Raw genomic sequence first — 12516 nt, forward strand, 5'->3', positions numbered from 1 at the left:
AAATGAGGATTTAACAGTTGTCTATAAACTTTATCATTGCCCCGCTCCCTCCAATTTCACTTATTTTAGATATACATCTCAAATAAACCCCACAAACCTTCAAAGTTGCATAAAACAGCACCCAGATACAAACGTAAATCACAGTTGAAACCTCCTTTCTTTTATATTCCTCTCTGAACTGCTTCAATGTAGTAGTAACGTCATAAAACTGTCACTGGTCATCACCTTGATCAGAGGCTAATGTCCTGCCATGTCTTTTGAAGTCCCAGCGGGCCTCAGTGGCCTGTAGCCCAATCTATACACACAGACACTTGTGACCAGGAGCTAGATTAGAGGGATCTGTGCTTCTAGCCCCAGGCTGGGATGTGTGTCTCTTTTCTGTGACTGTGCAAATGTGACACTTTCCTGGGCCTCCCTCAGTCAGTTGTATTAGCTGGCTTAATGCTTCCGTCCCCTCCATGCCCCCAGGCAGGCTGCTTTAGTTTAGACAGTCTGTTCCAGGGTGTGAGGCTGGGCTGTCCTGGGTCTGGGTGGTCAGAGTGATAAACACAGCCAGGGAGGGCAGGGTAGCACGGGGTCTACAGCAGCCCTGGGGCTGTGGTTAGGCCAAGCCATTGGTGGACAGGACGAACGGACTAACAGGTCAGGACTGGACTTTGAATCATAAACCCTGGCTGAGCTAGAGGACTAAAAAGTCACACTACATGGGATGAGGAGATTCAGACAGACACACACACACGCACCTTTTTTGAACTCGATCTCCAGCACATCTGGGCTGTTGGGGGCGTCCTCTGGGCTCTTGGTCATCAGGTACAGGTCAGCTGGAGCATGGCTCTGTAATATACACACAATGACATTCACATTTCACTGTGACATCTCATGCTCATTATATCACTTAGTATGGGACTAGGAGGAGATTCAGTTGAGAACATAGCAGACATACAATGAGGGAAAAAAGTATTTGATCCCCTGCTGATTTTGTACGTTTGCCCACTGACAAAGAAATGATCAGTCTATAATTTTAATGGTAGGTTTATTTGAACAGTGAGAGACAGAATAACAACAACAAAATCCAGAAAAACGAATGGCAAAAATGTTAGAAATTGATTTGCATTTTAATGAGGGAAATAAGTATTTGACCCCTCTGCAAAACATGACTTAGTATTTGGTGGCAAAACCCTTGTTGGCAATCACAGAGGTCAGACGTTTCTTGTAGTTGGCCACCAGGTTTGCACACATCTCAGGAGGGATTTTGTCCCACTCCTCTTTGCAGATCTTCTCCAAGTCATTAAGGTTTCGAGGCTGACGTTTGGCAACTCGAACCTTCAGCTCCCTCCACAGATATTCTATGGGATTAAGGTCTGGAGACTGGCTAGGCCACTCCAGGACCTTAATGTGCTTCTTCTTGAGCCACTCCTTTGTTGCCTTGGCCGTGTGTTTTGGGTCATTGTCATGCTGGAATACCCATCCACAACCCATTTTCAATGCCCTGGCTGAGGAAGGAGGTTCTCACCCAAGATTTGACGGTACATGGCCCCATCCATCGTCCCTTTGATGCGGTGAAGTTGTCCTGTCCCCTTAGCAGAAAAACACCCCCAAAGTATAATGTTTCCACCTCCATGTTTGACGGTGGGGATGGTGTTCTTGGGGTCATAGGCAGCATTCCTCCTCCTCCAAACACGGCGAGTTGAGTTGATGCCAAAGAGCTCGATTTTGGTCACATCTGACCACAACACTTTCACCCAGTTCTCCTCTGAATCATTCAGATGTTCATTGGCAAACTTCAGACGGGCCTGTATATGTGCTTTCTTGAGCAGGGGGACCTTGCGGGCGCTACAGGATTTCAGTCCTTCACGGCGTAGTGTGTTACCAATTGTTTTCTTGGTGACTATGGTCCCAGCTGCCTTGAGATCATTGACAAGATCCTCCCGTGTAGTTCTGGGCTGATTCCTCACCGTTCTCATGATCATTACAACTCCACGAGGTGAGATCTTGCATGGAGCCCCAGGCCGAGGGAGATTGACAGTTATTTTGTGTTTCTTCCATTTGCGAATAATCGCACCAACTGTTGTCACCTTCTCACCAAGCTGTTGGCGATGGTCTTGTAGCCCATTCCAGTCCCTGACATCCTTGGAGAGCTCTTTGGTCTTGGTCATGGTGGAGAGTTTGGAACTAAAATGTAAATGTACTGTGGGCCTAAATATAATAGGAGGGGGGCTGGGATGATGCGTGAAAAAAAGAACCTTCAAAAGCTGTCAGGATCTGAGAGAAAAAGACAAAAATCAATGTCCTATTTATCTCCTCTATTTGGTTTCATTTTCCCTGCTTGGCCTTTCACCACAGAGGGGAGGGTGGAGAGAAGTGGAAGAGAGAGAGAGAGAGAGAGAGAGAGAGACAAAGAGAGAAAGTGAGGCAGACCCCAATCCACTAAAAGAAGACACTTCATAAGTCAAAACACAACTGATACTATGACAGGATGTACTCAAGCGACTGCCACACAATATTCACCGGCTGTTTGGAAAGGCGCAAGCAAATCTCCCAATTCTGCCATCCAGCCTCCCCTCCCCATAAGCTTTTCCACATCTTCTGGACTTGACTTTGACTGACATTTTCTCCTTTATTTATTTTCAGATGAAGAATTCATCTTTCTGGGAACCACACAACAACAACCTACCCCTCCTATCCTGAGAGCCATATGAAGTTGTAGGAGGCGAGACAGACGTTTGTTGTTTTCCAGTTGGGGGGAGTTGGTTGTTGAATAATCGGGCTGACACCCCTGCCAATTACCTCACATTACAACCAGACGATGGCCAATGTCCCCTGAGCTGAGGCAAATTGCAGGGGAACTATGCAAAATAACCACTGGGTGCATTTAAATGAAAACCTTTACCAGACGAAAAAAATCATCATACGATAACTAATCTCTCTCAGCCGCAGAGAGATTGCTCACGTCAGGGAACGAGTGCAATCGCTTCTTTCCTTTTAACTAAACACCAACATTGACTTTGAAGGCTCCCGTCTCTCCCTTTTAATTTTCTGCCTCAGCGCCCAAGACGACAAACGAGAGGAAGGAGGAGTGGGGCAAAATGACTCCCCTAAAAACCCATTTGATGCATACTATTAAAGGGGACAGAACTGAGGAAGATGGCGTGATTTCATTTGAACAACAGAAGACTGAGTAGGCCTTGCTCTGTGAATCTGGGTATGGTTGAGTGGTTACTATAGTGTTCTACAGAGTTGCCTTACCTACTACAGTGGTTTAAAGCCTACACAATCCTAACCAATGAAGATGCATTGTTTCTGCCGGCAAGAGTTCACTATATGATAAAGCTGTTATCCTTCTTACCTCTACACAGACACAACATCACATGGAAATACATGGAATATCAATTCAAACATGTATGCTCACGAGACGCGAGTGAATGAAAGTGAGAGAGAGAGAAATGGAAAGAGCGAGGGAATCGTTTCCAGTACTTAAAGATCAATGCATTTCAATTCCAGCCCCCCGCAGGTGGACCTGTCCCAAAGCCCCTGGCCCTGAAAGAGAGGAAAATATAGAAATGGAGCGAGAGAAAGAGAGAGCAATGCTATCAAATGGGGCGTGAAGCTCAGCCATCATGTCGCTGTGCATAGCTCCCTTTTGCAGCCATTCTCCAGTTCTGCCATATTGTGGTGCTGCTGTGGTCCCACTCAATGCGGCCCCTAGAAAGAGGGCTGTGGCTGCATGAACTTAAAGTGAGTAAATTTCTATCTTTCCACACGTTAGCTGCCTCATTGCCTTTCAATCGAGTCCGGTGGCATCCAAAGAAAAAGGCAAAGGAGGGGAGAGAGAGGGGAAAGGAGGATGGAAAAAAAACCTCTGGCCCACTGGTTTGGAACTGACACTTAAATCACCACGTCTAAAGTCTGGCCTTGTCTTTAAAATGCCATTTGCAAACATGGCACATTGAGAATGTATTACAAGTGATTTGTGTGGACCATTTTTTTATGTTTAACACCCAGCTACATTTGGTTAACATTATCATTGGCCTTATCATGGGGCGGCAGGTAGCCTAGCGGTTAGAGAGGCTTGCCAGTTCAAATCCCGGATCCGACGGGAAAAATCTGTCGGGAAGTGAGCTGACAACTGGAGGGTTGCTGTATCAAATCTTAGACGCCATTGCCTGCAGTTGTGCCCTTGAGCAAGGCACTTAAACCCTCACAACAACAGCTCCCCAGGCATCCAGTGTGGCAGCCCCCGCACCTCTCCAAAATCTGTGTGTGTATGTGTGCATTTCAGGGGGGTTGGAAGCAGAAGTCAAATTTGGGTTGAAACTTGTGTGCAATTGACCAATAAAGCGATCTTAACCTTTGTCTACAGTATCTACCAACAGCTTTGCCTAAAAGGCAATACTAGTAACAAGCACAAACTATAAGATAGCAACTTAAACGTAGAGATGAATTGATTGACAGAGAGCTCTATCATAGGTCAGACCCATCCATCTGACCAAGGGGCGAGAAGGTTGCATGACAAATCTAACCCTCTGTGCTTGAAAAGACACCCACACACACCATCCAAGGCATCCTTCCCCCTAGGCAGCTGCGCCATGGGCCGGGTCATCCCCAAACTAACAGAAAACAAGTTTCATTTCCTGTCTGTTCCGCTACTACCTCTTTAGTCAATACCAGTGGGCCCTGGGCCTGATCAAAGGGGCTCAGGGTTTCCCACACAACATCGTTGGCCTTCACTCCTACTGGGCTACTGGGCCAGGGGAAGTCCAGCCACAGCCAGGGACTATCATTTAGACAGAGGTGATGTTTTAATGACTGCTGACGAGTGTCACACTGCCCCAGGGACCTGGCCCCTGACCGGTCAACTGACCACACAGAGGATATTGGGTTGTGTTTCAGGACAACTAGCTAGCCTTCTCAAGTTAAATAGCTTCACATTATTTATACAAGTATGATCAGATCAGCTAAAACATGTTATCAATAAGGCAAATGATAGATATGTTACATAGGGTTTAAACTTACAGAGTTGAAATGCTTGCCCTTAAATTGCAATGTGTTTAAAGAAAATACATCATCAAAATTCCATAATTCATAGAAACTTCAATCCACCGGTTGCTCCTAATCCAGTAAAACTAGCTAGAAGAACAATGTAAAATGTGAGCGGATAAAGACAATGTAGTCTAGTGGTGTAGCTAAAGGCTAACCTCTGGGGTAATGGGAGAGAATCCAGCTAGTGGTAATAATCACAGTGCAACCTGACCCTGGCTGCCTTATCTCAGAAGGAACATATGAGCGACCATTTGGACATTTCCTAATCTGTGTGTGGGGAGAGTGGAGCCATTGTGTTTACAGGTGGGCGGAGAGGCACTGTGAATGGAGGGAGTCTGCTCAGGCCTTGGGGGGTAACTGGACTCCTAGGAGGCAGATGCACAGTTGAGAACTAGAAGGTTGCGATTACCTTTTCAATATCTACTCACTGACTGTCATGTTTGAGTGCTTATGTTGATAAGAGGTTAATAATTACATAGTACAGTGATGTAGTATTACATCAGTGTTTTACATTCAATTTACAGTAAGGTTTCTTAGAAGCCTGAAATGGTTTTAAATTGAGGCACAAATCAAAAGTAAAATGTTTAAAGTAGACTTAGAAAAATGGTATTATCTAAAATAACTATGGGAGCAGAAACTGAGCAAAAAACAGAATTATTACAGTTTGTTCAATCTTAAATGGATCATAACACGCCCCGAGTAATGTATTCAAATCCCTTTTATCACTTGTATCTCCTCCACCATAAATATTTAATCGTATTTAATTCCATTGATAAATTCATTGTGAAAGTAAAATGGGACTAAAACCATGAATTAAATCAATTACACAATACTGTCATACTACACATCGCTATGCTATTGAGTTGTTTCTTTTCAGGATGAATTTCTCCACAGGGCGAGCAGCGGAGAGAGAAAAGCCTGCGTTATAGTTCTGCCCCTGCACCGCCAATCCAAAAGCGGGGGACCCCTCGCCTCCCTGACACCCATCTCATCTGTCTGCCCGCCTTTGTACTTTACTGTTACTGGTGACATTCTGGTGTCACGGTGAAATGGGTCCCTCCCACGTTGCAGCCTGCGGCGGCGCAACCAGAAACAATGGTCCCCCAAGGAGGCCCAGCTGGGCACGCTGCCCTAACCCTTCCCCCGGCTCCCATGAAATCGGGAATTATGCGAGCCGTTTCTGATGACAAGTCAGTGTCTGTGTGTCCAAGGCTCTTCCCAGGCTCGGCAAGGTTTAGGGTGAGAGGAGACAACAAGGAGGGATGAGGTTTGAGTCGTCAAGGGTGACCTTTGTGTACAGCCTTGACCTCTGACCCCTGAAGAGATCAAACTATCTCTGTCTCACTGTGGGCTCAGGGTTTGGTTTGTCTGTGCTGGAGCCAATATAAGAGATGGGGGACGACGACAACTCTGCGCTCTCCACTGTGTTAACTTTATCTTAATACACTCTCCAATCTAGGGTTGCAAAATTCCAGTAACTTTCCCAATTTCCCAGGTTTTCCAGAAATCCTGGTTGGAGGTTATCATGGAATCAGGAGGGAATAAGCAGGAAATCAGTGAGTCCCCAAACCGGGATTTCTGGAAAACCTTGGAATTTTGGGAAAGTTAGCGGAATTTCACAACTCTGCTCCTATCAGCTATTGCTTTGTACATATTACAACACAATAATCTATACTGTAAAAAAAAGAGAGAAGGTGAAACAGGGATAATCTATAAACTACCAGGCAGGTTGACTATGGAGAGAAATGTTGAATATGAGTAGGTGGACAAAGGATGTGATAGATACTGTATGGTCAATGAAATGGAACCTAGACAGAATGTGAACTCTTGAGGAGTTTCCTGTTGTGATTCAGAGACAGCAGGAGGTGAGAGTAACAACCTGTTGAATCTGGCACTGGGACGAATGGTGAGATGTTAGGTTAAGGTGCCATCATTGTCCTAATTGATTCCTCAGCCTGCTCATGCATGCATTATTCACCAATGTGTTGGGTGTTAGGTTTCTGACACTGTAGCAGGAACAAGATCTTACCTTGGGATTTTCCAGTATTCCAGACTCGTAGCTGTTGAAACAGACAATGAGAAGGTATGTTGGTGAACACATTCATTCCCTTTGTCATTCTACAGCAGTGTTCGCAACTCCGGTCCTCGAGTACTCCCAACAGTATATGTTTTTGTTGTGGACCCGGATAAGCACACTTAATTCTACTTTTCAACTAATCATCAAGCCCTTGACAAGTTGAATCAGGCCTTATTGTCCGGGGAGACAACAAAAATGTGTGGCGTTGGGGGTAATCGAGGAACGGAGGTGGGATGCACTGCTCTACAGGATATAGCTAATGTGGGAGACAAATGACCAAAAAGGGCCAATAGCGCCTTAAAGTTACTAACTTTTTTTGTAGAAGAATGTAAAACTTTATTTTCTTCAACCTTAATTTAACCAGGAAGTATTGTGAGCATCATTGGTGTTTTTCTCACCTGATGTGCATGAGGTTGGCATCCATGCTCCAGGGTGCTTTAGGGGTGACGGGTACAGGGATGCCATGTTTCTGGGGGTGATGGAAAGGTCAGAGAAGAGTCAATGACAACATTGAACAGATAGGGGAATATTAACCTAGCCCGCTCTGAGCAATACATGTTTATCTGCTAAGTTCTGAACAGTTAAACCAATCATATCACCTCCAACTGTTCTTTAACAATTGTGATTGTTGATTTGACTTAAAATCTGGTCATTCCGTTATTTATTTGAGTTCAACGTTGTATAATAAAATAATGGGAAGGGAGAAAAGCTTGATAAAGTGGTGCACACAGGGGACTTTCAGCTCACTAAAAGGCCATGATCCCCCTCTAGTGGGCAGGGTGGAGAACACCACCTCAAAGACAAACACCGCCAGGCAACATGTTATGAAGACAACCTATCATAGACTCACTGCCAGGCAACATGTGTATTAGGGGTGTGAACGTTTAAATGACATTGGGATCTTACTTTTTTTTTACAAAAATCCCTAGCAGTTTTTTTTCCAAAGCTACAATATGTAATTTTTTGGGCAAGCCAACAAAATGCACATAGAAATGGGAGTTATAGGTCTTTCATTCTCAATGAAATCAAGTCTATGTGCGCTATTTCTATGCTTCACATTTTAAGTTTCTTTCTTGCATCTTTTACTTTCACTTTTGTACACCAGTGTCAAACAGGTTTAAACACAATATTTTGGGTTATGCAAAAAAATATTTCACAGCGGTTTAGATGGTACAATGATTCACTACACCAGCATTTCCCAAACTCGGTCCTCGGGACCCCAAGGTGTGCACGTTTTGGTTTTTGCCCTAACACTACACAGCGGATTCAAATGATCAAAGCTTGATGATTAGTTGATTATTTGAATCAGCTGTGTAGTGCTAGGGCAAAAACCCAAACATACACCCCTTCAGGTCTCGAGGACTGAGTTTGGGAAACCCTGCTCTACACTATATTTGCTTGTTTTGTCACTTAAACTGAAATTAGGCGAACTACTCGAATTTTAGCAACCAGGAAATGGCGGAGCAATTTCTGCATAGTGCATCTTTAACAAAATTGAAATCACAGTGCAGTTATCACAGAGAACTACCACTAACAGGTCCCGATCATCATTATAAAAAGGAAAACATAACAATTTAACAAATGCCTAATGCAACGATGCTGTAACATTTGTTGGAGGATATATGCATCTTTCAAATGATTTGCCACGGATATGATGCGCTCAGCACGTCATCGTTGTTAACAGTTGGGAAAGTGGCAGAGAGTGAGACAGGGAAGCGACAGCAGCGAAGCCCTGTATGGCAACACTTTGAGAAGTTTAATGAGGTGGTAAAATAAATGCAAATAAATGTGAGGTGGAATTGAGCTACAGTGGCAGTACAGGTGCAACGCTTAACCATCTGAAAGGGAGGCATCGTGAGACCCAAGCCGTTGCTGGCAGCAGTGCGATAAGGAACAGTGAGAAAATCACAGCGCTGATTACAGAAATGATTGCAGTTGATATGCAGCCATTGTCAATGGTAGAAGATGTTGGCTTCAATGCACTGATGGCATATCTAGAACCAGACTACAAGATGCCAAGTCAAAAAAACGTGATGGCCCGGATGGAGAAATTGTACGATTGCTCTGCAAGTACAAAGCGCGAGCATTCAAACACCATACGTGGCGTTAACAACAGATTGTTGGATGTCTATGAACACGCTGTCACACATCACTGCAGCGAGCCAACACATTGATGAGAAGTGGGACATGAAGTCCCATGTACTGACAACTGAGAACATGGAGGAGAGGGACACAGCAGACAACCTAAAATGGCATTAACTACCGTCAACGTTGAGTGGGTGGGGGACAGCAGTAAGGTGAGCGCGGTCTGCTAGGTAGCCAGGACTACGGTAAATTGAACGGCATTGCCCCCTAGCGGTCACACACAGGACCATAGGTGAATTGTGAATTCACGTCATTTTATGATTTTCTGTCTTATTTAAACATTTTTTTAAATGGCAGTTTAAACTATAAAATGTTTACATTTGTCACATCCCTAATGTGTATGAAGAGATCCTATCACACACTCACTGCCAGGCAACATGTTATGAAGTGATCCTATCATGTGGAAGTGTTACCTCGGCATACTCCATCAGATCCTTCCTCCCACGGAAGCGATTGTAGAACTCAGGGATTCTCCATGGAGCAATAATCTGAGCGGGAGACAGAGAGAGGAGGGAGGGTAATGCATGTACTTTGTATGGCGCATTATCTGAAGTAATATTGGATGATGGGACAGTCATGTAGTGTAGTTACAGATGTGTTAATGCAGAGGAACTGTGGAAGACAGAACTCACCTCAACCTCAGGGTAGAGGGCATAGCAGGTGAGCTCGAATCGGATCTGATCGTTGCCCTGAAAGCAACAGTTAACCATTCAGCCACAAAACCCTAGTAACATGTCCAGAAACAATCTGAAAACTACTAGCAAAGACAGAGATAATCAAGCAGGTAATTTCTCACTCACCCAAGACAAGGTAAGGTTAAAATCACTTCCAATGGTAGTTGAAAAAGCATATAAACTGATATAAACTTTCAGTGAGAGACTTCTTGCAGTTACTGTTGGTTGAAGGCTCATTTCAGTGGCATTTGTCTCCATCAACAGTTGGAGCAGGGACACTACATTTCCCCACAGTTCAGTCTCCCCACAGTATCGTTCACTTGTGGCTGACTAATGAATGCCATTGTGGTAGCTGAGGGCTATTTGAATGTGACCTTTCCACTCACTCCAAAAGCTAATTGGGAAACCATTTAGATTTCTACAAACAGACAAACATCTAAAATGAACCTTGACAGATGTCAACAATATGCTAATGGTTCCATGTAGCCTTCCGGGTTCTTCTCTGCTCTCCCCTTGTTGATTGACCCCTCACCTTTCCCGTGGCACCATGGGAGACGTACTGGGCACCCTCCTGGCGTGCGATCTGGATCTGGCGGCGGGCGATGCAGGGCCGGGCCACTGAAGTGCCCAGCAGGTAGCGGTCCTCGTAGATGGCGTTGGCCTGGACCGACGGCCAGATGAAGTCCTCCACAAACTCTGCCCTCAGGTCCTCGATGAACACCTACAGTGAGGGAAAAAAGTATTTGATTGAAGAACAATGGGAAAGTAATTCTGCTTTGAAAGTTGATAAACTTGTAACCTCACTTTTGAGAAAATGGCCTTTGAATGTTTTGGTACACCTACTGGAGAGCTCTTCTGTGTCTACACCCATTCAGCATCGTTCACACCCTCTTAAGCCCCACCCATCTCTTTAAGGATTCATATTTGAGTCCATGTACAGTGAGGGGAAAAAAGTATTTGATCCCCTGCTGATTCTGTACGTTTGCCCACTGACAAAGAAATGACCAGTCTATCATTTTAATGGTAGGTTTATTTGAACAGTGAGAGACAGAATAACAACAAAAAAATCCAGAAATACGCATGTCAAAAATGTTATAAATTGATTTGCATTTTAATGAGGGAAATAAGTATTTGACCCCCTCTCAATCAGAAAGATTTTTGGCTCCCAGGTGTCTTTTTATACAGGTAACGAGCTGAGATTAGGAGCACACTCTTAAAGGGAGTCCACAGAAGCAATCAATCAATCAGATTCCAAACTCTCCACCAAGACCAAAGAGCTCTCCAAGGATGTCAGGGACTGGAATGGGCTACAAGACCATCGCCAACAGCTTGGTGAGAAGGTGACAACAGTTGGTGCGATTATTCGCAAATGGAAGAAACACAAAATAACTGTCAATCTCCCTCGGCCTGGGGCTCCATGCAAGATCTCACCTCGTGGAGTTGCAATGATCTTGAGAACAGTGAGGAATCAGCCCAGAACTACACGGGAGGATCTTGTCAATGATCTCAAGGCAGCTGGGACCATAGTCACCAAGAAAACAATTGGTAACACACTACGCCGTGAAGGACTGAAATCCTGCAGCGCCCGTAAGGTCCCCCTGCTCAAGAAAGCACATATACAGGCCCGTCTGAAGTTTGCCAATGAACATCTGAATGATTCAGAGGAGAACTGGGTGAAAGTGTTGTGGTCAGATGAGACCAAAATCGAGCTCTTTGGCATCAACTCAACTCGCCGTGTTTGGAGGAGGAGGAATGCTGCCTATGACCCCAAGAACACCATCCCCACTGTCAAACATGGAGGTGGAAACATTATACTTTGGGGGTGTTTTTCTGCTAAGGGGACAGGACAACTTCACCGCATCAAAGGGACGATGGACGGGGCCATGTACCGTCAAATCTTGGGTGAGAACCTCCTTCCCTCAGCCAGGGCATTGAAAATGGGTCGTGGATGGGTATTCCAGCATGACAATGACCCAAAACACACGGCCAAGGCAACAAAGGAGTGGCTCAAGAAGAAGCACATTAAGGTCCTGGAGTGGCCTAGCCAGTCTCCAGACCTTAATCCCATAGAAAATCTGTGGAGGGAGCTGAAGGTTTGAGTTGCCAAACGTCAGCCTCGAAACCTTAATGACTTGGAGAAGATCTGCAAAGAGGAGTGGGACAAAATCCCTCCTGAGATGTGTGCAAACCTGGTGGCCAACTACAACAAACGTCTGACCTCTGTGATTGCCAACAAGGGTTTTGGTGGCCACCAAGTAGTAAGTCATGTTTTGCAGAGGGGTCAAATACTTATTTCCCTCATTAAAATGCAAATCAATTTATAACATTTTTGACATGCGTTTTTCTGGAATTTCTTGTTGTTATTCTGTCTCTCACTGTTCAAATAAACCTACCATTAAAATTATAGACTGATCATGTCTTTGTCAGTGGGCAAACGTACAAAATCAGCAGTGGATCAAATCCTTTTTCCCCTCACTGTTTACATGGAGGGAGGTTACACTTGAACCATTCATATTAAAGCTTACATCAACAATATTTCACTAAATGCTCCCTTGACAATCCTAATACACAAGCAATGTC

General features: G+C 44.7%; 1 protein-coding gene across 1 annotated transcript in view; it reads right to left on the minus strand.

The window, feature by feature from the left end:
- Positions 1 to 12516, minus strand: part of LOC311099790 (argininosuccinate synthase) — a 35783-nt gene that overhangs the window by 12579 nt on the left and 10688 nt on the right. Inside the window, exons 4-9 of the mRNA XM_084140538.1 lie at positions 10469 to 10657; positions 9895 to 9951; positions 9676 to 9750; positions 7516 to 7586; positions 7070 to 7100; positions 744 to 834 (exon numbers count right to left, since the gene is read on the minus strand). Of these exons, the coding sequence (XP_083996664.1) occupies positions 744 to 834; positions 7070 to 7100; positions 7516 to 7586; positions 9676 to 9750; positions 9895 to 9951; positions 10469 to 10657 (514 nt within the window). The remainder of the gene's footprint in view (positions 1 to 743; positions 835 to 7069; positions 7101 to 7515; positions 7587 to 9675; positions 9751 to 9894; positions 9952 to 10468; positions 10658 to 12516) is intronic.

Source organism: Coregonus lavaretus (assembly GCF_964263955.1).
Source record: "Coregonus lavaretus genome assembly, chromosome: 24".
Lineage (NCBI taxonomy): Eukaryota > Metazoa > Chordata > Actinopteri > Salmoniformes > Salmonidae > Coregonus > Coregonus lavaretus.